Source organism: Aspergillus costaricaensis, assembly GCF_003184835.1.
Source record: "Aspergillus costaricaensis CBS 115574 unplaced genomic scaffold BO79scaffold_1, whole genome shotgun sequence".
Lineage (NCBI taxonomy): Eukaryota > Fungi > Ascomycota > Eurotiomycetes > Eurotiales > Aspergillaceae > Aspergillus > Aspergillus costaricensis.
In genome coordinates this window covers 1,124,031-1,150,901 of record NW_020291801.1, presented here as the reverse complement: position 1 = coordinate 1,150,901, position 26,871 = coordinate 1,124,031, and the positions used below count along the sequence as shown (strand labels likewise).

The following is a 26,871-nucleotide window of genomic DNA, read 5'->3' as shown; positions in this document are numbered from 1 at the left end:
TGTCGGAATGTGCCTGCGTGTCTGACAGACTAAAACTCAATAAGCCCCTCATTCCCCAGCCTTACTCGGATTCACTAGACTTAAAGACGGCAAGCCCCCTGGCAGGTGCTGGCGCCTCCCAGATTGTCTTGAAAGCCATTCGAGCAATCCCTACTTCTTATTCCCTTGTGCACAGGCAAATAACAAGGACCTCAAACCTGTACAATCAGCGTCAGTTACTTGCAAATATGACAAAAGAACAACAAACCTGGTTCATCACGGGCTGCTCCAGTGGCTTCGGGGAGCAGTTTGTACGCCAGCTCCGCGCACGGGGGGACAACGTCATCGCGACAGGCCGGAATGCTGAAACCAAGCTCGCGCACTTGAGAGATACTGGTGCCACTATTCTTGAACTCGATGTCACGGCACCTCAAGAAGAGTTGAACGCGAAGTTCCAACAGGCCATTGACATTTATGGGGGAGTAGATGTACTTGTGAACAACGCGGGGTACATCCAATGCGGGGCCATCGAGGAGCTCACGTGAGTGTTGGCCTGAGGACTCCAAGTCCTTTGTTTGACGAAGCCAATTATGAAGGCCACGTTTGACTGACTGAGGCTTTAGACCGGAGGATATGAAACGATCCCTCGACACGAATTTCCATGGTCCTATCAACCTGACCCGCGCCGCATTGCCGCATTTCCGCAGCAAGGGCGAAAAGGGTCAAGGTATGATCATCTACATGGGATCGCAGTCTGGCTTCTGGGGAGAGCCTGCTGCGTCCGCGTATTGCGCCAGTAAATTTGCATTGGAAGGTAAATCCCTCCGGTATGCCATCTGAAAGTTCACGATGAAGCTGATAGTGTAACTCTTAACCGCCACAGGGGCCGTGGAAAGTCTCTCAAAGGAGCTAGGCTGGCTGGCACCGGGTATTAAGCCTCTCATTATTGAAGCAGGCATTTTCAGCACTGAAGTCATGAGAAATATCAACCATGTTCCTTACCGAGTCGATTTCTACCGGGGTCTTAACGATGCGTGTCGCGTGCGCGGAGAGGGCAACTACCGCAACCCACCAGGCAATGCGGTGGATTTGATTGCCAAGGTCATCCAAATTGCAAAGGGAGAGGGTATTGCAGAGGGTAAAGAAATCCCCTTGCGCGTGCCATTTGGCAGTGATTCTCTTGGGTTCCTAAAGGAGAAGGCGCGGGATATGATGCGCATTGCGGAGGAATGGGAGGAAGTTGCTCGTAGCACCGATTTCCCGGATCACAAGGGGCCTATGCCGGATATTCCGGCCTGAAGTGGGCACCATGGATCCATGGTGGGTCGTCGGAGACTGGGGAACAGGGTCATACCTACAAATGAGTTATGACAATTGTTATGTTCTCGGTACTTCGGATAAAAGACCCTGTGTACTTCCAGTAGAGATCCATCGAATGTCCAAGTCTTGACCAGCGGACTCCTGAGCTGAGCCATCTAGTTAGGAAGTCATCAGAAACCTTGACATGACTACTAGCATTGATCAGACAAAGAAAATATGGCTCGATGCTGATTCGAGGATACGATATATAAACGTACAGCATGAATTATATTAGTAACAGCTGACACATCAGTCTTCATCATGAGATGCTTACATAGAGGCCCAAAGGGGTATTATAAAATGGGTGCGAGATGATTTATATCAGTATTCAATGCTATCAACCTTTTTGTAATTGTTGTATGGTTAGTCATTCCAATCGGATTTTTGTTATCTGTTGCACTAAATTCATATTATGGATGAATAGCAACAGATCGTTGTTTGTTCAGGAAACAACTGTCCTCACAACCAATGAGACTAATGTCGCTCTGTAAACCGGGGAATAACCAATGTCGATCCTTAATCAACCGTTGACAATCAATGACAAGACCGAGCCAGTCAACTTCCCCAGACTCCATCCCATCAGATAAGATCCACCGCGTACCTGCTAACATCCCGCCTCCAAACTAACCGAAACTAGCTATTTTGCCCGAGGACCACATTCATGGCAAATAGCAAACAAGGTCCATCAATGAGAAGACAGCACGAAATGACGATCATCAACACCACTCCGACATATATAGTGCCTCTCGCGCGACCAGACTGCACCCCCGGCAAGTCTTCAATCTCAAATCACAGTCTCCTCACAATGCATCTTTCCACGCTGTTTCTCACGTTCCTAACCCTCTCACCTACCCTCTCCCAACCAACATCACCCATATCCGTCACCCAACTCTTCAACTTCAGCACCTCCACCGACATTGAAAATGGCGCCATCGACCCTGTCACCAACACTATGCTCATAACCACCTTCACCGACGCCCGTCTCTACATACTCGACCTCAATGACCCTCACCCCACCGCCAACCTCTTGACCTCCTTCTACCCCAACGCCACCGCCATCACCGGCATAGCCCCCATTGGCCACGGCAAGTACGCCATCACCGGTGGTGTCCGTGGCTCCTATCACTACTACAATGAAACGATCTACACCATCGACTTTGGGGCCTACGCAGCCAACATCACTGCTTCCCCGGTCACCAAAGCAGTTGCGCATCTTCCACAGGCAATCATGCTGAATGGTCTTGCTTCCCTCCCACGCCGTCTCACCACTGTCTTGGCAGCGGATTCCCGTGTGGGGTGTATATTCCGCATCAATACGCTGACCGGAACCTCGGACATCGTTGTCCAGAGCGACGCATTGTCGGCTCCGGCGAATGGGTCATCGGAGATCGGGATCAATGGATTGAAGACGCACGGAGAATATGCGTACTATACTAATACTGCACTGAAGACTTTTGGAAGAGTAAAAATTACTGATGATGGTATTGCGGTGCGTGGGAAAAATGGCAAGGTTGAAGTCGAGGTTCTTGCCACGTTGAACTCCGGGTTGGAGGAATATCAGTGGGATGACTTTGATTTTGATGAGGAGGGAACAGTCTATGTGGCTATGGGAGGTTCGAATGGGAGTGCGATCGGCACAATTAGTCCTGATGGTGATGTCGAGGTGTTGTTTACAAAGGTGGTTCGTGGGCCCACTTCGGTGCATGTTGTTGAAAAGGAGGGGATGAGGAAGAAGCTGTATATCACTACGAATAGTGGCGGTGGGCAGGTTGTGGAGGCGGTGCTCTGATGGAGGCCGTTATATACAGTACCATTGAGAGTGGATTAGCTTTGTGGTGGATTATAAATGTATGAGATAGGAATGAAGGGATGGGATCGGTGCTTGGTTTAATGGTTGAGAACTGGGTCGGTTTTTTCCCGCATTCACTGGCTCGCACTTTAACCTAGGGGAACGGACAGACCGGTTGCTCCCCGGGAAATCACTTTGACCAAAATGTTGGAATATTTATTGGAAACTGTTTCGAGAAAGGACATCGCATTTGTACCAAGATGGTTATCGGGCTAGGATTCAACCGGTAGACACCATCTAAAGCAATAGCCCGAAACAAAGAAAGGAAGAGCGGGAAAATAACATAACGTAGACAAAAGAATCCCAACTTCAACTCCATCGAAAAAAAAAAAAAAATTTCATCTCCGCAAGATGAGTAAAAACGCCCTAGCAGAAATAAATATGCACATAATAAGGACAAAAGAGGCAAAAATTTCAACACCAGTCAGCCATCCATCTCCTCGTTGAGATATAAAAACAAATCATCAAATGCACTGCGGTCATTGTTCAATCGCCCACCAGACACATAATCATTAGCAGAGTGCTTATCCCTGCCAACAAGCCTCCAGCTCCCTACCTCCTGCAATGCAAGAAACAGAATGCCGACAACCATCCCTACCATCCTGGGCCCGAAGACAGGCTTTGCAGGACATAAAAAGGGGGGGATGCCGAAGGGCATGTAAGCTTCCTTCTGTTCCTCGGTCAATGTAGCGAATCTCGAAGGCTTATATTCCAGAGCGTCTGTCCCCCAGATACTCTTGTCCAGATGACAGGCTTCAATATCTGCTGCAAAGGTCTCATCAACCGCACCATTCCTGCCATCATCGAAGCGGAATGTTCGGCGGACGCGTCGGGTAGGTGGATACAGACGAAGAGCCTCAGAGACCATTACTTCAGCAGAAATGCCGTCGCCGTCTTCCTGGAACTGCACCTTCGTAGGATGCAGTGCAAAGCTCACCATCTTATCAACCCAAACCTCATTGCGACTACGCCTTATCTCGAGGAACATGCGTAGCGCCACCCTCCAGCTAGTCTCATAGCCCGGAAGGATCACATTTAGCGGATTTTCGTCGGGCTGAAACTGATCAGATGAAGGAAAGAAAGCAGTGACGCAGTCCCGTAGCTCTTCCTTGTCTTCAAATGAAAGGATATCAGGCCCTTTAGCTAAGATCCAGGATTCGTTGATGCATCGTGCAAAGTCGGCGAAGAAGAGGTCTCCAGAAGGTGGAATCCGAGGTTCTAGTTTGAATATCCCTACCAGCACCAATCTCAGAGTAAGTGTCTGAGTAATACTGGCCAAGTGGATTGTACCCTGTGATGAGTTGACCCAGTAGCGTGCTGATTCTTGGAGAGACTGGGACAGATGGTTCCAATCCAGAGGAGTGAGATTTAGAAGCATCTTGATGTCCTTCACGTGCTGGGTCACAAAGTCTTCGTCGGAGCTCGTGAACGCATTTCGGATGCAAAACGCCGTTTTAAATCTGGAATTGGAGAGCGCGCGAGACTCGTAGGGTGAGAACAGATTTGTTTTGTTGGTGAACCGGCCATCTGCAGCGATTATCAAGCGACACAGTTTAGGTGTATTATACATGGTTGTTTTCTGTCGAAAGAAGTGGATAGAACTGTGTTGTAGAAATAGGAAGAGTATGATTACAGCGAGGCCTTTCAAGATCGTAGCAAACATTATGGAGAGGTGGCAGTGGTGCAGTTATCAACGAGAGTACTTGGCCAAGACAAACCTCATCGGAGTGATGATAGACATGGCAAAGGAGTTTTGCCTCCATTCTATGTTTCCAAAAGGTGGGAAGTAGCAGACTACAGAAGTCATTCACTAACCGTCGCGTGCGCAATTTCATTCAATGCAGTTTGGTAAATACAATCTAGCCTGATAGGCCCAGGACCTGTTTTTTGCAAACTAGCGCTCCAATCTGGGATAGCTAACTTCAGCTTGGAATAATATGGCCAGAACTTTGAGTATGTATGTATGTATGCAAGAGCGCCTGCGGCCGGAACAAGCCCCCGAGCTGCGAAATCTAGCTATACAGGACCCTATTTCCACTCTATTCCAATTCCCCGTAATATTACGGTATCGCTCAAATACCGTAATTCAAACATGAAGCGATCCCCAACTCCAACTGACCAATCAGAACGCTCTTAGCCGACCTCTTGTAGATGCCTTGTGGGCACCTACGAGGGCGTCGCATGTACTCAAGGGTCACAGATCATGTCTGATTCTGTAAAACCGCCCCACTCGAAAGGCTTCTTTTTACAATCCAGATTGCAGCAATGATGACTTTTGCAATTTCGACAACGCAACCGGGATCTTCAGCATCATATGGGCCAAATGTTTCCAGAATGAGAAACTTATCACAGGCTTCATTATTCCTGTAATAATTCTCAAGCTCCTTTTCATATTTAGCAAAGGTCAAGAAAATTTGGTGCCGGTCTTGAGATATAAGCAAAAAGCTGCATGAGAATCAAGAGTTAGTCACTTGTTTAGAGAGCTTGCACCTGGAACTTAACTTACTGGTCTTCGAAAACCGCTGATTCCGGAGACGTCATCATCAAGGCTGCTATTTCGCAAGCTTCTTGAATAATGACATGGTGCGACCGAAGAGCCTTCTTGACTTCAGTGATGGAGAAGACTTTAAAATCACTTGTAGAACGCAGCACTCCATCTGTGAAGGCGCGATATCGTCGCCCATCGCCAAAATCGGCAAGAAATCCAGCTCTGTTTAGCACCCACTCAAAGTCTGTTCGTTCTACTATGTGCGTGATTTCCTGAAGCAGAACAATAAGCGCCGCATTTGGCGTTGCTTCATCCTCCGCATCTCGGCACTTTTCGGACTTCTGATTGTTGGCGTGACTGTATAGATCGTGCGTTCCCTGTACCGTGGCTGTCTGCTCTTGCAGCCGCTTAGCAGCCATGAATGATCCCGGCCAAAGGTGAGCATGTGATTCCCTCAATTCCCGGATAGAGATGTGTTCTTGAAGAGTCCGAATGTATCCAGCCCAGTCTCGGGATTGATCAAGTAGGCTTGTTGCATCCCTCAACATGTTCTTACAGAATCCGAACTTGCTCATGTGATTGCTGAAGTGAGTGGGGTGTACGATTTTAGGCGAATAACAGCGTAGCATCAGATATTGTTTATCAGACGCTTGGGAAGCTGAGCCGAACATCTCAGTCGGCAAGGTCTTGATGGTTAACGCTTCCAATTTCGCGTTCTCCACAAGGTCCTGCCATTCCTCTGGACTACTGGGTAAATGGAAGCTTTCGACCTTTCCGAGTTTCTTTGCGGAGGATTTTTCAGAGTTCTCTTTCTCTTGTTCGGGAGGATTAGCTTGCATTGAAAGCTTCCTCTTCTTGAGCAGGGAAGACTTCATAGTCGTACTCGGAGATAAACGAGCGCACCAGATGTGAACAAGTGACTGCACGAGAAGACACCTCACAAGGAGCTAATATTGCGAAAGTATTAGGAGCATGAAAACTCGTCCAAGTGTGACAGTTTTGTGCTATCTAGAACCCCCACCAACCGAATCCTGTCTGTTTGCAGTTACTTCATCTATGTCGTACAGACACGCCAGACACATAAGACTAGACAGTAAGAGAATTACGATGAAAAATCTATAGGAAAGCATAATGTTAGAAGCTGTGCTAGGCTGACAGTGAGGGTTATTTGAATTTACAAGATATGGAGAGGCGTGAGAACTAGTTCCCTTCTGCAAGAAATTACAGGTTTTAATATAAAGTGCCTTTATATCGCATGTAGAGAAGATTGACTGTTTCTTGACTTGGGCAAACAATCACTGCTACCAGGCCGATACCTTAATCTCGCAAACAAAGGGGACCCAGTCATATTATCTCTTGCCTATGGACGGTAGGGTGACCTTGTGAAAGAGTCAACACAATAGTCACAAAACTATTTGGTATTAAAAGCCCGTGCGATTACCTAAATTCTTCTCATTCAGTTCTTTCTACATACAATTTCTCATCTCATGGGCATCATGTGCCCAGTTATGTGCGCTAAGATAAACCCAGGAAGTTGGGGACGAGCCAGACGCGATAGGTGCTACCTAGCCAGACATCCTCCGCACACAAGCGCTCTGTTCTATCAGGTGTTAAGAGCATTTTTGAACTTCGAAATGTAAGTCTTGATAGAACGACTGACATTTCGCCACAAAGATCCCCTACTCCACGATTCCATCTCTCGGCTTCTAGACTCCTGACTCGAGTTATCGGACAGGGCTGGAGGGACTTCAGCTACTGGCTGTGAATGACTGTTAGTCTTTCACTTAAGATAAACCACTTCCATAGTATATGGGAACTCACATCCATCATGATATTCATGTCAGTCGTGTTCCCGGTCATTTCGGAACACATAAAACTCACCACAATATCCATGCTCGAGATCGCCGAATCTTTGTTCGCGAAGCTAAGGAAATCAGATTTTCGAACGACGAGACCTCTATAATCATAGTGGGCCTCTAAGATTCTGAGCTTAAGACCAGGAAAGACGCTGATAATCATGATCTAGATTTGAGTCAGTCAGATGAGCTTTCCAAAGAACAACGTCTGAAGCTGACACGAAGATCTCACTTACAGGAATGATGCTGTGGTCGGGACAATTATCACTTTGTAACCGGGTAAACATGACCGTCAACATGACCATAGTCTCGTATTTGGAAAGCGTATCATTTGCTTCAGACTTCATAAAAGTTGCAAGCAGGATGTGGGGCTTGTTGAATTGATCCATAGCTATATAAGCGTACTCCATCATCGAGTCACGCGACACCCAAAACAGGGCATCGAGTTCTTCAGCAATGAGGTCCGGTGTGATATTCCCACTTCCAATAAGTTTGTCAGCTCCGGATCAATTCTCCTAGTTGTACACATTCATAAGTTTTCCAGGGGAGGAGGTGCTCACCATTCGATCCGGTTTGCGTAAGTCCGCAGCTGCAACGGCCTTCCAGTCTCTGACATAACATCGCGACGGCTGGTTCGGAAAATGTCTCGTATCCCGTCCACTAACTTATAAACTTGATCGGTCACCGTTGGTGGCTGCGGGCTGGGTTCGTCCCAATTGTCGAAGATCTCCTTGACAAACTTTTGCCCCAGATCATGGGTAGGATGAGGGGAGGGGACATTGTGCGCTCCGAGAGGATTAAAGAAGACTGGCGAGAGCTTATCCTGATGAGTTCCAGCTGTTGTGATGTGCAGATCCTCACATATAACACCGAGATCTTTCTGAATATCAGGCTCAATCCACGCGGCTTGATGCTTTGCAACTGCGTTGAAGGTGTCACTGATTTTTTCCATCACTCTGGTGCGCACTTGTTCCATTTTGTCGTGATGGATTCTGTCAGAACAGTCTTTGGCTGATGGAAAGATATATTAGCTTGGACAATGGGTTCAAGAGGGGTTAATGAAGTGAAGAAATAATCAGAGCATTGCTCGAAGGATGAGGGGCTGGGGGGTTCAGGAGTCATAATTGAATGCTCACCGTCAGAGAATAAGCACATTGTGGAACAACGCATTAGTGTTACCCAAAGCTGGGCTCGGGGTGGGAAGTATCAGTCGCTGTGAATAGACTAGTACAACAACTGAATATGCTGCCACAAGTCTGAAAAAGAGTCCATCGTGGCCGATTTAAATCTCTTCGCCGGGCCTCCCATCTCAATAAATAACCAGTTTGAAGAGAAAATGAATCATGGAATAACCCATTGTTCTGTCACTGGACTTGCCCCGATTTCACATGATAAGCCGATGTGTGAGGGCTTTGGGAAGCCCATAGGAGCATTTGTGAATAGAGTTTATCAACCATGTGTTAATCTTTGCCACAGAAGGTACTGTGGAATCAGCCTTCTAAACTAATTCAATTAGTTAATATCGATGGTTGAAATAACAGACCTGACTAAGATAGTAGAACCTTCCCAGCAAAAATGTCCATTGCGGAGAAAACCCCGAAAGTAGTACGGAATCCCCCGCCCGCCGGGAATCTTTCCGACCTCTCAATGAATCTTCCCCGGTCCCTTCCCTGACAATGATGACGATCAAGGCCAAAACAATTTAAACATCATGGAACAAAGCCACAGCTACCACCATTGCACAGAGATCATAACTACAATATCCATAGCGGTAACATTCGCATAACGCATAACAACAAAATGGAATACCAACGCCTCGGCAAAAGCGGCCTCAAAACCTCCAAAATCATCCTCGGATGCATGACCTTTGGCAATCCCGCCTGGGAAGGCAGTCCCTGGGTACTTCCGGAAGACGAAGCCCTCCCATTACTCAAGAAAGCCTACGACAGCGGAATCAACACTTGGGACACAGCAAACTCCTACTCCAACGGGACATCAGAGATCCTAATCGCTAAAGCCTTGGCGAAATACAACATCCCACGAAGCAGGGTCGTGATCATGACGAAGCTATACTATCCAGTCTTCGACCCGGATTCTCCATCGCGACCCAATCCCGCCATAAACGACGGTGAGTTGGTGAATCAGATGGGCCTGAGTCGAAAACATATCTTCGACGCGGTGGAAGGGTCACTTGCGCGCCTGAACACGACGTATATTGATGTGTTACAGCTACATAGACTGGATGATACTGAGCCAGAGGAAATCATGGGTGCACTGCATGATCTTGTCCGGATGGGCAAAGTTCATTATCTGGGTGCGTCGAGCATGTATTGTTGGCAGTTGGCGCGGTTGCAGTACACGGCGAAGATGAATAATTGGACGACTTTTACGAGTATGCAGGGGCTGTGGAACTTGCTTTACCGGGAGGAGGAGCGGGAGGTTAATCCGTTCTGTAGGGCTGAGGGGATTGGGTTGATTCCTTGGAGTCCGTTGGCTCGTGGGTTGTTGGCTAGGCCGTGGAATGCGCAGACGTATCGGTCTAGTCAGGATAAGAAGACGGTTAAATGGTTCTCTGGGGATCAGAACGAGGTTATTGTTTCACGGGTGGAGCAGTTGGCAAGGATGAAAGGGTGCAGTATGAGTGCTGTTGCTATTGCGTGGTTGTTGAAGAAGGGCGCGTGTCCGATTGTGGGGTTGAATAGTATGGAGAAAATTGAGTCGGCGGGAGAGGCGTTGCGTGTTGAACTGTCTGATGAGGAGGTTAGGCTACTTGAGGAAGAGTATAGGCCTCTCCCTGTGCAGGCTATATAAATACGTCCGAAGCAGGAGGTTTAATAGTCTGTGCGCCTTGAAGCAGTGAGATACAACTAGGACAATTTGGTTACTATGTGCTGATACAAACAGTGGATAAGTAGATTGAAGAAATTATCGGATATATATATCATCGCAAACGACTCTGAACATCATCTTCCCAGCCTGCCATACCTACGGCATGAAACTCGACACTAGATCAGGAAAGGTAAATTCCCCCATATCCGTGAACAGAAAATCATCAACAGGAGGCTCGGTAGAGCCCAATAGAAACATATTGTTCATAGAGCCCAAGGCCTGGGCTGAGTGTCCTGCATCACCAGCTACCTCTGCACGCTGAACCGCAGGAGGCAAGATGTTGCCAGTGTGGCTAGTTCCAGACATACCATCCAGTCCTAACAGGGTGACCGTCTCGGAGAGCTTCCGGGTCAGCCCAGGAGCCATTCGGCGCAATGGGTGATATGTGATGCATTCTATCCGGCGAAAGACCCCTAACACCGCACTAATGAGGTGAAGCTCTCCGCGTAGATCAATGTTTAATTGCACATGATGGTTGTGACATATCTCCAGTAACAAGTGGCCGGCAAATGCGATCATTACATGGAAATAGTGCGGCATGCCAACGAGATTCTCGCTCATCTGGGGATCATTTAAGATCATCTCAAAAATGGTGACGGTCGCCTCGTGAGCCATTTGGGCCGCGGATAGAAAAGGAAGGGGGATAGGATTGCCACGGAGCCCCTTGAAGACTTGATGGCCAAGGTATAGTTTCCCAAACTGATAGTGCAGCTCCAATCCTCTCCTGGGAAATTCCCCGATATGCGCATTCGTGACGAAGAGGGCAGAAAACCGGGTAAACCACCTGTCGAGTTGTCGTGAGTAATTCGTAATCTGATGAGTAAGGGCCGATGGCAGCTGCAACTCCTTGTCGGACCCCAAGACATCTCGAACTTGGCCCATGATTAAAAGCAGCGACACCTGCGACAGAATTCGTACGTCTGACTCAGTTGCCTCTGCGCGATGTAAGTATGATTCCCAGCTCACCGCAATATCCTTATCATTCCGCAGAAGTGAGTCGCGGTTGTGGAGGATCGAGAGGTGTTGATCGCAGACGAACAATAGATACCAAAGGCGAATGCGATCTGCTGCAACTATTGGTGACGCGCTTGATGGGGAGGAATACTCGGGCGGATGAATGCCAAGAAGAGAGTCGAAACTGCGATGGAGACGCATATCAGCTGCTCGACGGATGCCATCACTAGACAAGATACGTGAAGCGTCTGCAAGCCAAAAAGAAGCAATACACAAGGCTCGTAGATATTCCACGTCACGCTTCTCAAATAGAGACCGCGCAACCTGGGAGCGAAACTCGCGGTTACACGCTTCGTAGGTTTCCTGGTCATGGGGGTCATGGAGGGCTGACACAGTGCATATGGCAGCGAGGAGTGTTGGAGATTCCTTGCGTAGATGGGTTATATCCTGATTCTCATTACAGATGCCATAGAGAAAGTGATCTAGACGGGAGAAGTAGCGGTGCAGTAGGTTTTCTGCTGTTTCAACTGTGATGATGCCTTTACTAATGAGATCCACTCGGCCAGTGGCGCGAGTGACACCGGGTGGAATCTTCGTGGCGTTTGGAATTCCATGTTTGGCGATATCGAGGAAGGTATCAATAGGAGCCTGCACCGCTGTGGGTGACTCTGGTGGGGATACTTCGCATCCTTCCGTTGGACAAGCGTCACATTCACGGTCTGGCCCGATGATTTCTGTAATAGCTCCCTCCTCATTTCCCTCATTTGCTGATATTAGAAGTGGTCTTGGGCGTTGAAGGTCTAATGTCTGGCAGATGGTGTCAATGATCTGATGCAGATTCTGTACGTCGGTCCTCAGGTGCTCGACATTTCTGTAAAGCATACAAGTTTAGTCTACATAGTTTGAGGTGGAAGAGGGAGAAACTGACTTGGTATCTTCAACCAGAGATTGAAGACTTCGATTCAGTACACAAGACAGTGATCGCCGGCGACATCGAACGCAAGGTGGACCATTTTCTGGCATATCACATTTTGTCTAGGGCGTGGGTATTAGATTGAGCGATGTAACCTCTTAGACACCGAAGTTTCACCTTGTTTTTCCGACAGGCCACACATGCAGTGACCTTTCGGGTGATACTGGGCAAGACATTGACCAGCGATGCAATTGCTGCGGGTTGTTGCGGGCTTCTCTCCGCGTCTTGACGGGCAGGCGACTCAGACCGACCGGGATATTCCAGTGTGCCTTGCTGCTGTCGGGAGCTCGCCGAAGCTGGCGTGAGGGAGCCAGCGACCTCTTCCCTGTGGCCGTCGGCTTCCGTTGCGGATACCTGTCGCTTGCGCTTGACCATGTCGAGTTGTAGCGCTTTTGATATCGCTAAAATTTCATTTGTCTGATAATTCTGAGGGTTGTTGAGCGTTCAGCCTGGTTACCCCGCATTGTCGGTTATGTTTATCCCGGTCTTGTCGGGAGAAGCCCGAGTGGTTTGTTATAAAGACACTAACTAGTAGTTTGTAGTATTGAACAATATTCCAGATCACAACCATGAGTTCAGCAATTCCACACAAGAGCAAACCGTTGCCTCCGGGCATATACTGCCCAGTAATCTCTTTGTTCAAAGGGACACCCCGGCAGGAGATTGACTACGATGCTTCCTACAAGTTCTTCACGCATCTCATCCGGAGTGGAATTGCGGGACTCGTACTCGCTGGCACAAATGCCGAGGCGGTTCTGCTATCGTCGATTGAGCGAAAGGAGCTATTAAGAACTGCTCGACGGGCGGCTGTGGATTTGGGGGTGGGTGACTTTCCACTGGTGGCAGGGATTAGTGGGCAATCAACCAACGAATCTCTTCGCCTGGCTGAGGACGCTCGTGAGGCAGGAGCAGACTTTGGGCTACTTCTGCCGCCCAGCTATTGGCCTAAAGCAGTCACAAAAGACGTCATTTTGGACTTCTACACGGAGGTAGCAGACAGCAACATTCTCCCAGTCGTTATCTACAGCGTAAGCTCTCTTTCCACACGTTATGCTTGCATGAAGGTGGGCTGAACTAGGACCTTAGTTTCCAGCTGTCTGCAATGGGGTGGATATGAACTCGGATGTCATGTCCACATTGGCGCAGCATCCCAACATAGTCGGGGTAAAGTTGACTTGTGGTAACGCTGGCAAGGTTACCCGGTTAACTCAAGAATATACGCATGGACAGTTCGGGGTATATGCTGGTTCATCTGACTGGCTCATCCCTTGTCTCAGCGGCGGCGGATCAGGCTGCGTGACAGGAATTGCTAATGTTTTCCCGAGATCAACTACCAAGCTATTTTCTTTGTGGGAGGCCGGGCACCTGGAAGAAGCGAGAAACTTGCAGGGGCTGATATCTCAGGCCGAAAAGGCTTGCAAGGAAGGCATTGCACCCACCAAGTTTGCCGCTGCACATTTTGCCGGACCAGTCGCAGGAGTGACGGACCAAGCAGCATTCCTCCCTCGAAAGCCGTATAAAGCATCATCAGCAGCAACGCAGGAATGGGTAATCAGTGTGATGAAGCATCTTGTAGATATTGAGAGTTCTTTGCCAGATGTGCAAAGGGGGTGAACAGATAGGCTATAATAGAAGGATGCTGTTTCATAGCTAGATTATGTTCGACGTTACTGAGGGTGCTATGGAAATCTACGAGTAGCTGCAAATACTAGTGAACTACTACAGCTCTTATGTACTTTAGTCTTTACTTGTACTGAAAGCAGATTTGATGTTTTGATCATCAAAGGAAACCACGCTTACTATCCCGTTGTTTAACTTTGTAACCAAGAAGAGGATAACATGATCTGCAACAGTGTATGTACGATGCCAAGCTATCAGGGCACGGCGGCCACTTTGCCAGTCATGCTTGATTCAGCAGCATAGGAGGGAAAACGGAACGATGGAGAACCGGATTGCTGCTCTACATGCTTCGTAAAGAAAACTATCAGTCAATGTTTGTGAGTAAATCTATCGCAATAGTATCACTATTAGTAAGCATATCTACAATGAGGCATATTAAAACTCGTATGCCTGATCCGTGGTGGCAGCACCTATCCCGTTAGTCCAAGTCCTGCCGATATCCTTCTAATGGAGCCTGACAACCATCCAGCCGGACCATCGTCAAAGAAGTCTTCCTTGAGCTGCACGTACTTGATCCGCTGTCGCCAAAATGTATACGCAATGTGGATCGTCCCATCAGCACAGATCATGCTGGGATACGACAGTTCTCGGTTGAGCTTTCTCTCACTGTTGTTCGTCAAACAATACCCATCTCCCTCCTCTAGTATTCGGTGCTTCCATGTGTTTCCCTTATCATCGCTCCAAGCAACACACAAGGGAGCTCTTGGTGACCCCCAAAACGACTCCCTGCCGTCCTTCGCTGATGCCTGATTTTTTCTTTCGTCCACCCCATCAGCAATATCGTCGTAAAGGCCTTGTCTTCTTCCTATAGCATCACGCTTGGAAGAATGATTGTAAACCAACACTACCCTACCAGAAGGCAGCACATCAAAGCAGATGCCTGCATTCGGGTTTGGGAGGGGGATCGGCTGCGGGGCACTCCACACTAATCCATCTGGCGATGTCGCTAGGTAGACGTTGTCAGCCCAACGGCTACGAAACATGCTCAGATACGTTTCATCCTTTAGTCGTTGGATCTCCATATGTACACACCCCGTGCTTTCGGGAATCTCTGATTCAGTCCAGGAACGGCCCTGATCTCTCGACACGCGGATGCAGGAAATGTCATCATTTCCCAGCCAGCGCTCTCCCGGCTGCACACGACACTTGAAAACTGGAACTACCCAAGCTCCATCATCAAGAACAACTACTGGCTGCCGGATGAAGGTACCGGTATCGTGGAACAAGACCTTCTCATCGCCCCATGTGGTGCCGCTATCGGGGGACACCCGATATTTGACAATGGCTGTGTCCTGGTCTCCAGCATGCTGGGAGGTATACAGAAGCCACAATTCTCCGGTAGGTGCGTGGAAAAGAACAGGATTCTGCTCGCTCCGGGTGTTGTCGTGGGTCATCTTGGACGCTTCCGTCCACTCACTCTCCCCGCATCTCAGCCGAGAAAGATATATGCTGATGTCGGGCTTTCCTTCTAGACTTCCGCCAAACCAAGCACATAGCAGATCGCCGTTTGGCATTTGCAGTATATTGGATGCATGGCTCTGTACCGTGGGTGCAGGCAGGTATGCCTCGCGGTAGAAGTAGGGTTTGTCCACGGAACGGATTGAACTGTCTGAAGGGAATATGGCAGCCATCGTCAAGAAAAACAGACTGGCTTAGATTAGTGGTCAAGACATCTCAGCTTCTGGTCCAAATTCCTCTCTCTTATTTCCAGAGCTCCAGCATGATGACCTAATGAAATTGCTTTGATTGGCTGATCTCCACAAAGGACCCAGGCCTTTCGGTCCAGCGCCGACGAGCCCTCGACGCTCGGAGGACAGTCCGACGATCGGCTACAGAGCATAGCTTGGACAGATCCCCGCATTTACCCCGGATTCAATACAGCTATCGCTCTGGGGTATAATGCAGATCATGCCGGAACAGTCCAAGAGGGGCTGCGATCATGCGCAGCTTCCCCTCCATATAATGGAGCCCATTTTCGGTAGCAACAAGGGTGTATTTTGTCCTATGTGGGGAGAGTCGTACCTTGGCTTTCACATTGACCAGGGCCAAGATTCCTTTCATTGCATGCTCAAGTGGTCAAACGTGTTGTCATCTAATTGTTGCCCTAATCTAAAGTCACATCTCAATGGCTGGAGGAACCAGCATCTGGGCGAGCCAGGAAGCCAGAACTGATCCCAGGCAAATCTTCAATGGAAGACTAGCCTATCTTTTAATTACCCTTGCCTGGGCTGGTTGGTTTTATGGCTTCGATACGGGAAATATCGGGGGCATCCTCACATTACCATCATTCGAACATGCATTTGGGCTCGATAAGCTGACCACGGCAGAGCTTGATAGCCGCAAGGTACCATACTCGCATACTCCCACAACGCAACGGAAAATGCTAACAGGATTAGGGGACCATTGCAGCGATGCTCGCAGCTGGCGGATCAGCTGGCTCTCTCTGTGCAGCCCCAACCGCCGATTTCCTAGGTCGCAAGTGGTCTGTTTTTCTATGGGGGTTTGTGTTTGTTATCGGTGGCGTGATGCAAATGATTGCCAACTACAAAGTACTCATTGCTGGTCGCTTCATCGGTGGAATGGGAGTTGGGGCCAGTTCGATGCTATCTCCACAGTTTCTTGCTGAGAATTCACCCAAGTCGGTGAGAGGGTCGGCAACAGCCATGTACAACCTCATGATTCTAGCGGGATTGATGGTCGCCTTCTGGATCAATTACGGAGTTTCTTTGTGGTCGTTTCCAGGTGTTGAGCAAGACAACACCCAATGGAGAACGGCAATGGGGATTCAGTTGATTCCTGGGGTCTTGATGTGCTTGATGATTCCTTTCGTCCCGGAAACACCTCGGTATCTGATTAACCACGGGAAGGAAGAGCAGGGACTGAAGAATCTCTGTCGGTTGAGGAAGCTTCCTGCTGATCATCCGTATATGCAGACGGAATATCAGGAAATTATTGCCCAGGTCAGGTTCGAGCAAGAATGCCATCAAGGACACAGCTACTGGGTCGTTCTTCAAGACATCATTTTCATCAAGAGCAACGCGAGACGGTTCTTCCTTGCAGTCATGCTGTTCCTTTTTCACAAGTTTACCGGCACTGATTCCTTGAATGTGAGTGCAGACTTTCTAGTATACTCCATCACGTCTTGTATTAACACAAGTCATGATAGTACTACGCCCCAGAGATATTCGAGCTTATCGGCGTGAACGGAACATCGAACAGCCTCCTCACTACAGGCGTCTACGGAGTCGTCAAATTCGTCGTTACAATCTTCTACGTCACCTACCTAGTCGACCGCGTCGGTCGTCGTCGACCACTTCTCGTTGGTGCTGTTCTCCAAGCAACCGCCATGCTCTACCTTGCCCTCTACCTCCGCTTCGCAGGTGCAAACACTAGCACCGTCGGTGGAACGCCAGCGGGAGGCATTGTTGGGATAGTGTGGATCTATATCTATGCCTTCGGGTGGTCATTTGGGCATAGTGTGGCCTGCTACATCGTGGCGGCAGAGATATTTCCAACCAGAATCGTACGTATACCCTGCTGAGCCTCTTTTGTGTAACCGTGTAATTGACTTCCTAATAGAGATCCGTCTGTATGGGCTTCTGCTTCTTCGTCAACTGGATCGTCGACTACGGTATCACTCGAGCCACTCCAAACATGATCACGAACATGGGCTGGGGAGTGTTTCTTCTGTATGCTATGCTGACATACGCCGGAGTGGTGTTTATTTACTTCTGTCTCCCTGAATTGAAAGGAAGGTCGATTGAGAGTATCGATGACTTGTTCCAGAGACCGTTGTGGACCATGTGGAGACATGCATATCCCACGGAAGAGGAGAAAGTGCGGCAGGGGATTCCGCAGCTAGCTAAGGGGCAAGCGAACGATGATGGGAATAAGCAATCCGTGGATCATGTCGAACGTGTCTAGTTTATTCTATTGTCTATAGGCCGTTTTCATTCTGTGTGGGGTTCTGGCTAGGGGTGCTTTTGTTGATATCTCTGTGATATAGCCCTATCAAACCTTTAAGCTATCCCCTACATTTTGATGGGGTTAATAAACTATATAACCCTATCTGTTATGGAGACGCCCACTCATAGTGATAATAATTTTGTACCAAACACAGATATTTTACGTTCTATAGTTTCCACGGCAACATGCCATTCTTGAATCGATCAACAGCTGTTCACTGCTGCATAATGAAACGACATCTGCACCAACTAAACTCGAATGACAACCTTTCCAAAATGCGAGCCGCTTTCCAGATACTTGAAAGCATCTCGTGCCTGGCTGAATGGGAACACCTTGCAGATGACAGGATGAATCCCGTGTCTCTCCTCAAACTTGATCAACTCCTCGAATCGATCAGTCGGTCCATTAACAAATCCCTTCAAAGTCAAGCTGCGACTCAGTGTGAGAAGATTAACATTCTTCTGCTCTCCAGAAGCTTGAGTCTTCCCAGAAGTATACCCGATGCAGTTAATCAGCCCACCGTACGCAGCACACGCAAAGCTCTGATCCATCGTCTGCGACCCACCCGTTTCGAGAATAATATCCGCGCCATGTCCGTTCGTGATCTCCATAACCTTATTAGCCCATTCCGGCATTTGACGATAATTTATACCAAAGTCTGCCCCGAGGCCCTTGGCCCTGGCTAGTTTCTCATCAGACGAGGAAGTAATGATGACTATGCCACAGCGTCAGCGCCAAAGTCATGTAATAATATATCAATGGGCGAGATAACATACCCTTCGCTCCAGACGCCTTCGCGATTTGCAATCCAGCGATACTAACACCTCCGGTTCCCTGAAGAAGAATGTACTCTCCCCGACCCCCATTCTGTCCCAACGGTCGCGTCCCATTGATCGCCATCCACGCCGTAACGCTCGCGATTGGCAGCGTGCATGCCTCCTCATCACTCATGTGCTTGGGTGCCTCGATCAAGGCATCCTCCGCGAACACACGATGCGTTGCTAGAACACCTTGCTGAGGGAGGCCCAAACTGGTAGCAAGCGCACTCTCAGTCAGTTGGCCTGTCCTGTGGTCCGGGACGAATAAGGAAAGAACGCGGTCTCCGATGTTCCATTTGGTAACATTTTCTCCGATGCTTTGAATGATGCCGCACATGTCCGAACAGGGTACAACGCTTGGCACTTGCTTGATTGCGCGGTGGTGGTTGTATTCTCCCTTGATCACTGGGTTGGGCATGTTAATTGTTGGGTGCATGAGATAGAGTCGAAAGTTGGGTGAGATGGTGCCTACCTTCTGTGTCGCGATAGTTTAGTGATATAGCACGGATCTGGACGAGGACCTGGCCTGGTCCGGGTGATGGCATTGGCACATCTGCTTTCTTGAGGCCGTCGATGCCGTCGAAGTGAGAGATGTAATGTTGCATAGTGGCGGGCACGGGCGAGTGTAGAGGTCAAACTTGACAGATAGAACGTCTGTAAAGAGTCTGATATTATACCGTACCTTTATATGCAATGAACGAGTTCTCTTAGGCCTTTATAGCTCCAGCTTGTGAGGTGATGAAAATAGATGTATGAGGGTCCTCGCGACCTGCATGATCCCATGATTCCTATTGGCTGTCACGGACAGGAGGACATCCACGACAGTCATTTAGATAAGTACCATGACGATATGGGGATGATTGATAATCAAGGAATTGATGGCCTGTGGAGACATCGAAACTATCTTCTTGCCATCTTGGATTCGAACTATAGACTAAAACGAGGCCAACTGGAGGACATGGAGATCTTCTACAGAGCACTTCAGTATTTACTAGTATGAGTGAAGCGGAGGACAATCCCTTCAACCAATAGGAACCACAGGAGCTGTCCATAAACGGTTAGCGCATACGTGACGACATGGAGACATCCCGTTACGAATTCAAGATCGAAACATACATAACCTGCTTGGTCCATTCGTTCGCTTCTTTCTTGAATAGCAGACAAGGCATAAGGGCAAGTAAGCAGGGTTCACTCCAGAAAACATCAATTGCACATCCCAGGACGCAATGACCCACAACATCCTCATCACCGGAGCCTCCGGCTACCTAGGAGGCACCCTCCTAGCACGGTGGAAGAAGGCCAACCTCCCACCATACGGCAAATTATACGCACTGGTCAGATCAAAGGTCCAAGGAAACCAAGTACGGAAACTATATGGTGCGGAGCCCATTGTCCTCAATGTCGACGATCATGAAACCGTCACCCAGACTATCATCGACAGAGAAATCACCATTGTCTACTACCTCATCGACGCCTACACTGCAAGGCACCAGCCCGCATTCATTAGAGGCTTAGGAGAGGTCAGGAAAAGAACAGGCAAAGACGTGCATTTTCTGCACACGACTGGCTCAAAGCAATTCAGCCGACATGCGGGTGTCTCCGTCGATCAGGCACTGTTAGATACTGATCCGAAGCTTCATGATATCCAGAAGGGTGCGCAGTCCAAGCATTACTTCGTGGCTGAAGTAAGTTGACTTAAATGCCTTTCCAATCCGAATTACTAAGGAAATATAGTCCGCCAACACCAACGCCACTATCATCGACACAGCCGAAGCACACGACGTGCGGAGCTATATATTCGCGCCGTGTCTTGTATACGGCCAGGGGGCAGGGTTCGGCAACAAGACTTCGATCCAAGATGTTGATATTGTTCGCTGTGCTGTAAAGCTGCGCCGGGTGTATAAAGTTGATACGGATGATCCAGTATGTATTTCCCTCGTACTAGTAACCACTCGAATGTGTATAATCTAACAGTGAAAATTCAGATCTGGCCCGTCTGCCACGTCTCGGATACAGCAGAGTTGTACCTACACATTCTTCGGAAGATACTTCTGGGAGAAGAAATCGGTGACGGCAAGCATGGCTTCTTCCTTGCTGCTTCGGGTAGTGTTCCCTGGAACAAAGTCTACTGTGCTATGGCCAAGGCGCTTGCGAAGCGTGGCTTGGTTGATGATGAGGATGTTGAGCAGGCTGATGATCAAGTGCTGGAAAAGATGGGTGAGGCGCTTGGTGTCGCGCCAGATGAGGTTCAAGTGCTTCTTGGAGGGAGGTGAGTTATTACCTTTTGAGTGGGGGCCTTTTTGGGTCGGTGCTAATTGTGGCGTTAGGTGTATGTTTACAGCCGAGCATGGAAGGAAGATTGGTTGGGAGCCAATGTATCCACCTCAACATATACTTGATGTGGCGGACGATGAAGTTGCGCTTATAATGGAGGGGCTGGAGGGGAGCAATAAGCGGCCGGATATCAGGTAGAGTTATTTACCAGTTGACATACTGAAGGTTGTCAACGATACCTGCAGCAGGTTGAAAGCATCATCGTCTCAAGGAATATTGGCATAGGCCAGCATAACAAAATCCCGAACCGATCTTTTATTCTATAATATATATGATTCTACCTGTGGTGTTCCTAGATAATGAGAACGATTTATCAAACACGCCCTTTTCGCTTATGTTATCGAACAAAACGAATAGGACACTACATACATTCCAACATTTCATCAAAGTATCAATATTTATCTGCGAATTCTAGTTGTCAGCTTGTACAGTAAGATGGCAGCACCGGGGACACTGTTCCAACCGGTTGTAGTAAATATGTATTCACCGTGTACATTTGAACATAAGATTTTGTGGATGAAAGACACATATATTCAAAATCGTCGATTTCCAATCAATAGCATTTCTAGAGAAGCAATCGCATTGACTTCGAAAGAATGACTTTCATCTCGTTGTCTCGGTAAGCTGCTTTTCTCCCCGACACCAACCATAATCGTCTTTTAGGCTTTGAGAATCGCGCCGAAAGTCCATCTGCATAGAGCGCGGACTAGAGCTTGAATCCACCAGGCATCAAATTTTGAAAAACAGCCCCGGGGTCATACTGTTCAGCGGTCCTCTTAAGAAATGCCATATTATCGCTCCCGTAGCTGGTGATCGGGTCCTGCCAAGCGGCGGCGTGGTTGAGATCCACGTAGTCATTGTAAGCACCCGCATGCTTCGCGGCAACCACAATGTTATCCGCGAGATGCTGTGCGGCATCATCCACGAAGGCGTAGTCAGCGGCGGAGTCGAAGGTCGCAGACAGAATGGCCAATATTAAACCCTCTGACGGCAGATCGTCTAGGCCGAGCACATTGCCGCCCTTGCGGGCGCTCTGGCCGGTGATGGCGGGGACAATGGGGGCCAGAGTGATGGTCCATTCGATGCCGGCGATGCCAGCCACAGCATTGCTGCTGGCGTTCCACAGCTCGAAGAGTGACTTCAGCATCGGGAGGCTGTTCTTAACTGTCACCGCAAAGGTGATTTGTTGATAGCCGTTTGGCGATGCGGAACCCTCGGCTATGGCTAAAGTAGCTAAGCTGGAGATCTGCGTGGTGTTGGAGAGCTGCGGGATGGCAGTGAACTCTTCAAAAGCGGTAGGGTAGGCTACCGGCGCCGCATAGGCATAGGTGTTGGTCAGTATTGGCCCCGTCGAGGGGGTGTAGGCTAGATTGATCATCAGGCCCGCCTGGCGGTCGTAGTTTCGGTTGGCGGTGAAGTTATACAAAGCCGACAGTTGCTGGTTTACTGTGCCAATGGCGAAGTAGGCATCGCCTCCCCAGACACCACCCAGTGGGAAGGTCTGGAAGTTGAAGTTGGTGACGATCCCAAAGTTGCTGGAGCCGCCCTTCAGGGCTAGCCAGAGGTCGTGGTTCTTTTGACTCGTAGCCTGAACAATCTCGCCGCTAGCGAGCACGACCTCGTATTGTAAGATGTTGTCGCATGCGAAGCCCGCCAGTGTTGCGAAGTAGCCGAATCCACCTTCGTGGAGCAATGGAAGAGGGAAGGGTCAATGATAAGAAAGAACAGCCCATCGCAAGGTTGACACTCACCTCCGAGAGTCAGGCCGCCAACGCCTACTGGGCTGTCGCGCCCGCCAGGTACCGAGACATTGAGTCCATCCAATGCAGTGTACACCCTGCCCCAGGTGTTGCCAGGCCCAATTGACACAGACAAGTGATCCGCTGAAGGAACAATATGATTCAGGGCTGAGAGGTCAATGGTGACACCACCCTGGATATTAGCGTGCCCTGCAATGGCAGCATGGCCACCACTTCGAACTGCAAACTTGCAGTCTTCCGAAGTAAGCAGTCCGAGTGCTGTAGACACATCCTGGGAAGAGGTCGCGGACAGCACGCAAGCGGGTGAAATTGACTGCTCCTGCTGAGACCAGTATGATTGAATAGACTTGTTGTAGGAAGTACTACTGGGATACGAAATTTTGGAGCCCAATGAGGAGACCAGGCTTGCACACTGAACCTGCAATCAGTCCTTTTGTCTAGAAGCACATGGAAAGAGGGGCTTTTACGCAGCTAGATGGTGCGCGACCGGTTGAAGGTATAGCCAGAAATGCCGCAGCTACAAACAGGGAGAGGAACATGTCGCTGGTACTAAAGACAAGGGTGATGGTCGAATGGGAAAGAGGGGGGTATGTGTGGGAGGGAGGAAAAGAAAAGAACCAGAGCGGAAGGGAAAGCGATCTGCAATCATCTTTAAGCAAACACCAATCCTTGCCCAGAGTTGAAAGGGGGGTAGATACCGCTAAATCTCTAGGTTTACGACCCCTGTACAGCAGTAAGCACAGCACTAATTTAGCAGCAACTAAACCATGAGCCTACCCGTTAAAACGCACTGCGCCCTCCTGCATCCATCGTCCCATCCTTCCCGTCTTCCCATCCTTCCCAACATTCCATCATTCGTTCTCAGCCGATTCCTCCTCGTATCTTCGCCTCACGATGGAACAGCCTCCCCTCAATGGTAGTCATGCTCCTTCTACAGCCGGCAATTCCCCTCTAGAAGCCTGCGTGCGTGTAACCCTGAAATTCGTGCAAAGACAAAACTCTAACTCTACTATGTCCGCAGTGCCTCAATTTGGCCTCGACTTTAGGGCCTGATAAAATCTCGTTCCCAAACACAGCTGGATATGAAGCGTCCCAAAAGTCATATTTCGCCCAGCAGAACAGTGATCTGCAGCCATCCTGCGTGGTGTCCCCGCACTCAGCAGAGGATGTGTCTAAGATCATCACTAGCCTGGTCTCTACCGCATCGGCTCTGCCTGCACACGAGCAAGCTAGATGCCAATTTGCCATTCGGTCTGGCGGGCACAACTCCTTCGCGGGAGTGTCGAACATCCAGCACGGCATCACCATCGACCTGCGAGCTTTGAACACCATCAAGGTCCATGCTCCGTCCGGGGACAACGATGATAAACAGACCGTCTTCGTCGGTGCAGGCGCCACATGGGGAGACGTCTATGCCCACCTCGACCCGCTGGGTCTCTCGGTAGCCGGCGGCCGCGCCGCACAGGTCGGGGTGGGTGGACTCACGCTCGGCGGCGGCATGTCGTATTTCTCGCCCCGTTACGGATGGACATGCGATAACATGGTCGGCGTAGAGATAGTCCTGGCAGATGGGACAATTGCGCAATGGGATGAAAAAACGCAACACCCCAAGTGGCTGGCAGCGCTGCGCGGGGGCGGTAACAGTAACTTCGGAATCGTGACGGGCTTTTATCTGCGGGTCTTCCCGCAGGGCCCCATTTATGGCGGATCTGTCTATTGCAGTACAGACACCATCGATGCTCAACTACACGCATTTGCGGAGCTGGCTGATCCCAAGGCAGCGAGCCACTATGATGAGAATGCCTCGTTAATCACTAGTTTTGGATTTGCCGGAGGTAAGGGAGCCGCGGTGGTGAACAGCATTGTGTATACCGGGGAGATGGAGAAGCCCGAGAAGAATGGAGAAGATAGCCAGCAGCCACCGTCCCCACCAGCCGTGTACAGGGCCTTCTTTGATATCCCTCAGTTATACAGCACTGTGCGTGTAGCCCCGGTGCACGAGATATCCCTGGAGCAAGGTTCCTTTTCCCAAAATGGAAAACGGTAAGAATTTGTCTATTTCGAATTCTCTACATCCCTCCTTTCTCCTAGCTCTGTCGTGCTCTTCTCCATTCAATCCGCTAATACCAATTGACTACAAACCAAACAGACAACTAAGCGTAGTGACGACCCACGACGCAACAGTGCCCATGTTGAAAGCGACCTATGACCGGTGGAACACCAGTCTGGCAGCTGTGCAGGACGTTCCGGGCATCGTGTGGTCGATATCCCTGGAGCCATTACCCGCCGCCATTTATGGACGGGCGCCTGCAGGTCACAACGTGATGGGACTGTCGTCTGACACCGAGAAAGCGCTCGTGGTGACTTTGCTGAGCGCTACTTGGGATAATGCGACCGATGACGCCCGCGTGGAGGAAGCCGCCAAGACACTGTTTGCAGGTATTGATGCGGATGCACATCAGTTGGACGCATATCATCCATTTGTCTATCTGAACTACGCGGCGCAATGGCAAGATCCGATTGCTAGTTATGGACCCGAGAGCGTTTCGCGGTTGCAGCACATCAGCCGGGAAGTCGATCCCACCGGGGTGTTTCAGAGGATGGTGCCGGGAGGATTTAAGATTCCGCAGTGATGTGGTTTGTATGTATGTGACGGAAGGAGATTCTTGACTACAGGATGGTTCTTGCTTTCCACTATTGATTGTCCTTACACAATCTCCCTTACACAATCTCACACTTGCTACAATACTGTCATTCAGCTCTTGTTCGTAGCCTTCGCCAACTCATCTAACCCCTGTCCATTACTCATCATGCGATCCTAAGTAGGGCTATAGTTAGCAACCAATCAAACGACCATCACGGTGGGGGACTTCGGAACACCCCGGAAGAGCAAACAAAGAAACGGTTAGAAATCAAGAAACTCACCAACAGACCCCCCGGGCACCACCTCGCCATGAACTTGACAGCGGCACTATTAGGACCTTTCCACACCAACCCCCCATTGGCACTACTACTTCCCAGCACATCGCCAGCAATAGAATTAGCGAAGTCATCCGCCGAACAGCCTTGGGGGCCAGCGCGTCCAGTCGCCCAATCAGAGATGGTTTGTCGAATAGCTGCATAACGAGAAGTCGGCAGCAAGACAACTTCTGGCTCATTTGCATGGAAATCGGTGGTGATAGTACCCGCCATGATACAGAGCACGCTAACACCCAAGGGCGAGAGTTCGAGACGAAGCGTCTCGGAGAGCTGGGTGACTGCGGCTTTGGAGGAGGAATAGATCCCTGTTTGCACTATTAGTAACTTCGCTTATGCAAATCTCCTCCAAAAGGGAAATAGAACGAACCAATCCAAGGCGTATTAACCACCGCCCCCACACTGCTCATATTAACAATCCTCCCTTTGGCCGCAACGAGCAGATCACTGCACGCCTGAATCAGCCCAAGCAAGCCCCACACATTAGCCTCGTACACTGCCTTCGCGCGATCTAGGTCCGCCTCCAATAGAGGCATGGTGTACCCCGTCCCGGCATTGTTGACCAGGATATCCAGCCCCCGACCATGTTCTCTCACCGAGCGCACGGCGCCAGCGATGGAGGCAGAGTCTGTCACATCCAGGGGCAGGACCTGAACGTTCTCCAAGGCGCTCAGTCGCTCTGGGATTTTGCTGGTATTGCGGGCTGTGGCGAAGATGAAATGGCCCTGGCGGGCGAGAGTGAGGGCTAAGGCTGCGCCGATGCCATGGGCGGAACAGCCGGTGATGAGGATGGTTTTGGGGTTGGGCATTTTGTTTCAGTGTTCTGAAGGTGGGGAGGAATGCGGTTGGGGCCAAAGGATACAGGAGGAAGTGACGATGTTCGGTGCCCGGCGTGGTAGTTGGAAGAGAGGGTTGTGTATTTATGCAGACAAGGCGCTACTTCCAGTCAACCAACCGGAAACTACCAGGGACGGAGTGAAGATGACAGGA

The 26,871-nt window shown here is 49.5% G+C and overlaps 15 protein-coding genes across 15 annotated transcripts; 7 read left to right on the top strand and 8 right to left on the bottom strand.

The window, feature by feature from the left end:
• Positions 1-89: 89 nt before the first annotated feature.
• BO79DRAFT_184919 (SDR family oxidoreductase) lies at positions 90-1,635 on the top strand. Its single transcript, XM_025680363.1, has 3 exons — positions 90-520; positions 603-793; positions 863-1,635. Exons 1-3 carry the CDS (start codon positions 228-230, stop codon positions 1,276-1,278), a joined length of 900 nt encoding a protein of 299 aa, XP_025545237.1. The 5' UTR covers positions 90-227; the 3' UTR covers positions 1,279-1,635.
• A 508-nt stretch (positions 1,636-2,143) lies between these two features.
• On the top strand, positions 2,144-3,127 carry BO79DRAFT_261526 (uncharacterized protein; the record flags this gene model as incomplete). Its single annotated transcript, XM_025686499.1, has 1 exon — positions 2,144-3,127. One exon carries the CDS (start codon positions 2,144-2,146, stop codon positions 3,125-3,127), a length of 984 nt encoding a protein of 327 aa, XP_025545236.1.
• A 484-nt stretch (positions 3,128-3,611) lies between these two features.
• On the bottom strand, positions 3,612-4,850 carry BO79DRAFT_223473 (cytochrome P450; the record flags this gene model as incomplete). Its single annotated transcript, XM_025683609.1, has 1 exon — positions 3,612-4,850. The coding sequence occupies one exon, from the start codon at positions 4,848-4,850 to the stop codon at positions 3,612-3,614; it is 1,239 nt and encodes a 412-aa protein (XP_025545235.1).
• Positions 4,851-5,388: 538 nt separating this feature from the next.
• Positions 5,389-6,550, bottom strand: BO79DRAFT_134168 (uncharacterized protein; the record flags this gene model as incomplete). Its single annotated transcript, XM_025678010.1, has 2 exons — positions 5,389-5,632; positions 5,694-6,550. 2 exons carry the CDS (start codon positions 6,548-6,550, stop codon positions 5,389-5,391), a joined length of 1,101 nt encoding a protein of 366 aa, XP_025545234.1.
• Positions 6,551-7,278: 728 nt separating this feature from the next.
• Positions 7,279-8,507, bottom strand: BO79DRAFT_223471 (uncharacterized protein; the record flags this gene model as incomplete). The annotated part of the gene is made up of 5 exons (XM_025683608.1): positions 7,279-7,434; positions 7,497-7,697; positions 7,768-7,922; positions 7,953-8,011; positions 8,092-8,507. The coding sequence occupies 5 exons, from the start codon at positions 8,505-8,507 to the stop codon at positions 7,279-7,281; spliced, it is 987 nt and encodes a 328-aa protein (XP_025545233.1).
• Positions 8,508-9,300: 793 nt separating this feature from the next.
• On the top strand, positions 9,301-10,342 carry BO79DRAFT_241858 (aldo/keto reductase; the record flags this gene model as incomplete). Its single annotated transcript, XM_025685166.1, has 1 exon — positions 9,301-10,342. The coding sequence occupies exon 1, from the start codon at positions 9,332-9,334 to the stop codon at positions 10,340-10,342; it is 1,011 nt and encodes a 336-aa protein (XP_025545232.1). The 5' UTR covers positions 9,301-9,331.
• Positions 10,343-10,501: 159 nt separating this feature from the next.
• Positions 10,502-12,722, bottom strand: BO79DRAFT_241857 (fungal specific transcription factor domain-containing protein; the record flags this gene model as incomplete). The annotated part of the gene is made up of 2 exons (XM_025685165.1): positions 10,502-12,245; positions 12,403-12,722. The coding sequence occupies 2 exons, from the start codon at positions 12,720-12,722 to the stop codon at positions 10,517-10,519; spliced, it is 2,049 nt and encodes a 682-aa protein (XP_025545231.1). The 3' UTR covers positions 10,502-10,516.
• Positions 12,723-12,914: 192 nt separating this feature from the next.
• On the top strand, positions 12,915-14,018 carry BO79DRAFT_163149 (dihydrodipicolinate synthase family protein; the record flags this gene model as incomplete). Its single annotated transcript, XM_025679108.1, has 2 exons — positions 12,915-13,375; positions 13,434-14,018. Coding segments are annotated over 2 exons (989 nt in total), but the record flags the coding sequence as incomplete, so codon positions are not given.
• A 419-nt stretch (positions 14,019-14,437) lies between these two features.
• On the bottom strand, positions 14,438-15,658 carry BO79DRAFT_261510 (sialidase family protein; the record flags this gene model as incomplete). The annotated part of the gene is made up of 1 exon (XM_025686498.1): positions 14,438-15,658. The coding sequence occupies one exon, from the start codon at positions 15,656-15,658 to the stop codon at positions 14,438-14,440; it is 1,221 nt and encodes a 406-aa protein (XP_025545229.1).
• Positions 15,659-16,152: 494 nt separating this feature from the next.
• On the top strand, positions 16,153-17,951 carry BO79DRAFT_261509 (sugar porter family MFS transporter; the record flags this gene model as incomplete). Its single annotated transcript, XM_025686497.1, has 4 exons — positions 16,153-16,371; positions 16,424-17,134; positions 17,194-17,550; positions 17,607-17,951. 4 exons carry the CDS (start codon positions 16,153-16,155, stop codon positions 17,949-17,951), a joined length of 1,632 nt encoding a protein of 543 aa, XP_025545228.1.
• A 290-nt stretch (positions 17,952-18,241) lies between these two features.
• Positions 18,242-19,416, bottom strand: BO79DRAFT_212639 (zinc-dependent alcohol dehydrogenase family protein; the record flags this gene model as incomplete). Its single annotated transcript, XM_025683177.1, has 3 exons — positions 18,242-18,708; positions 18,770-19,216; positions 19,284-19,416. 3 exons carry the CDS (start codon positions 19,414-19,416, stop codon positions 18,242-18,244), a joined length of 1,047 nt encoding a protein of 348 aa, XP_025545227.1.
• Positions 19,417-19,959: 543 nt separating this feature from the next.
• Positions 19,960-21,283, top strand: BO79DRAFT_261507 (NAD dependent epimerase/dehydratase family protein; the record flags this gene model as incomplete). The annotated part of the gene is made up of 4 exons (XM_025686496.1): positions 19,960-20,496; positions 20,546-20,734; positions 20,797-21,080; positions 21,139-21,283. Exons 1-4 carry the CDS (start codon positions 20,038-20,040, stop codon positions 21,281-21,283), a joined length of 1,077 nt encoding a protein of 358 aa, XP_025545226.1. The 5' UTR covers positions 19,960-20,037.
• Positions 21,284-21,626: 343 nt separating this feature from the next.
• On the bottom strand, positions 21,627-23,478 carry BO79DRAFT_184909 (FAD-binding oxidoreductase). The gene is made up of 3 exons (XM_025680362.1): positions 23,373-23,478; positions 22,897-23,317; positions 21,627-22,825 (listed from the first exon to the last, which is right to left on the bottom strand). Exons 1-3 carry the CDS (start codon positions 23,442-23,444, stop codon positions 21,852-21,854), a joined length of 1,467 nt encoding a protein of 488 aa, XP_025545225.1. The 5' UTR covers positions 23,445-23,478; the 3' UTR covers positions 21,627-21,851.
• Positions 23,479-23,746: 268 nt separating this feature from the next.
• Positions 23,747-25,634, top strand: BO79DRAFT_163144 (FAD-binding oxidoreductase). The gene is made up of 3 exons (XM_025679107.1): positions 23,747-23,868; positions 23,927-24,948; positions 25,055-25,634. Exons 1-3 carry the CDS (start codon positions 23,800-23,802, stop codon positions 25,536-25,538), a joined length of 1,575 nt encoding a protein of 524 aa, XP_025545224.1. The 5' UTR covers positions 23,747-23,799; the 3' UTR covers positions 25,539-25,634.
• On the bottom strand, positions 25,625-26,853 carry BO79DRAFT_163140 (SDR family oxidoreductase). Its single transcript, XM_025679106.1, has 3 exons — positions 26,252-26,853; positions 25,831-26,189; positions 25,625-25,723 (listed from the first exon to the last, which is right to left on the bottom strand). Exons 1-3 carry the CDS (start codon positions 26,688-26,690, stop codon positions 25,661-25,663), a joined length of 861 nt encoding a protein of 286 aa, XP_025545223.1. The 5' UTR covers positions 26,691-26,853; the 3' UTR covers positions 25,625-25,660.
• Between the last annotated feature and the right edge of the window lie 18 nt (positions 26,854-26,871).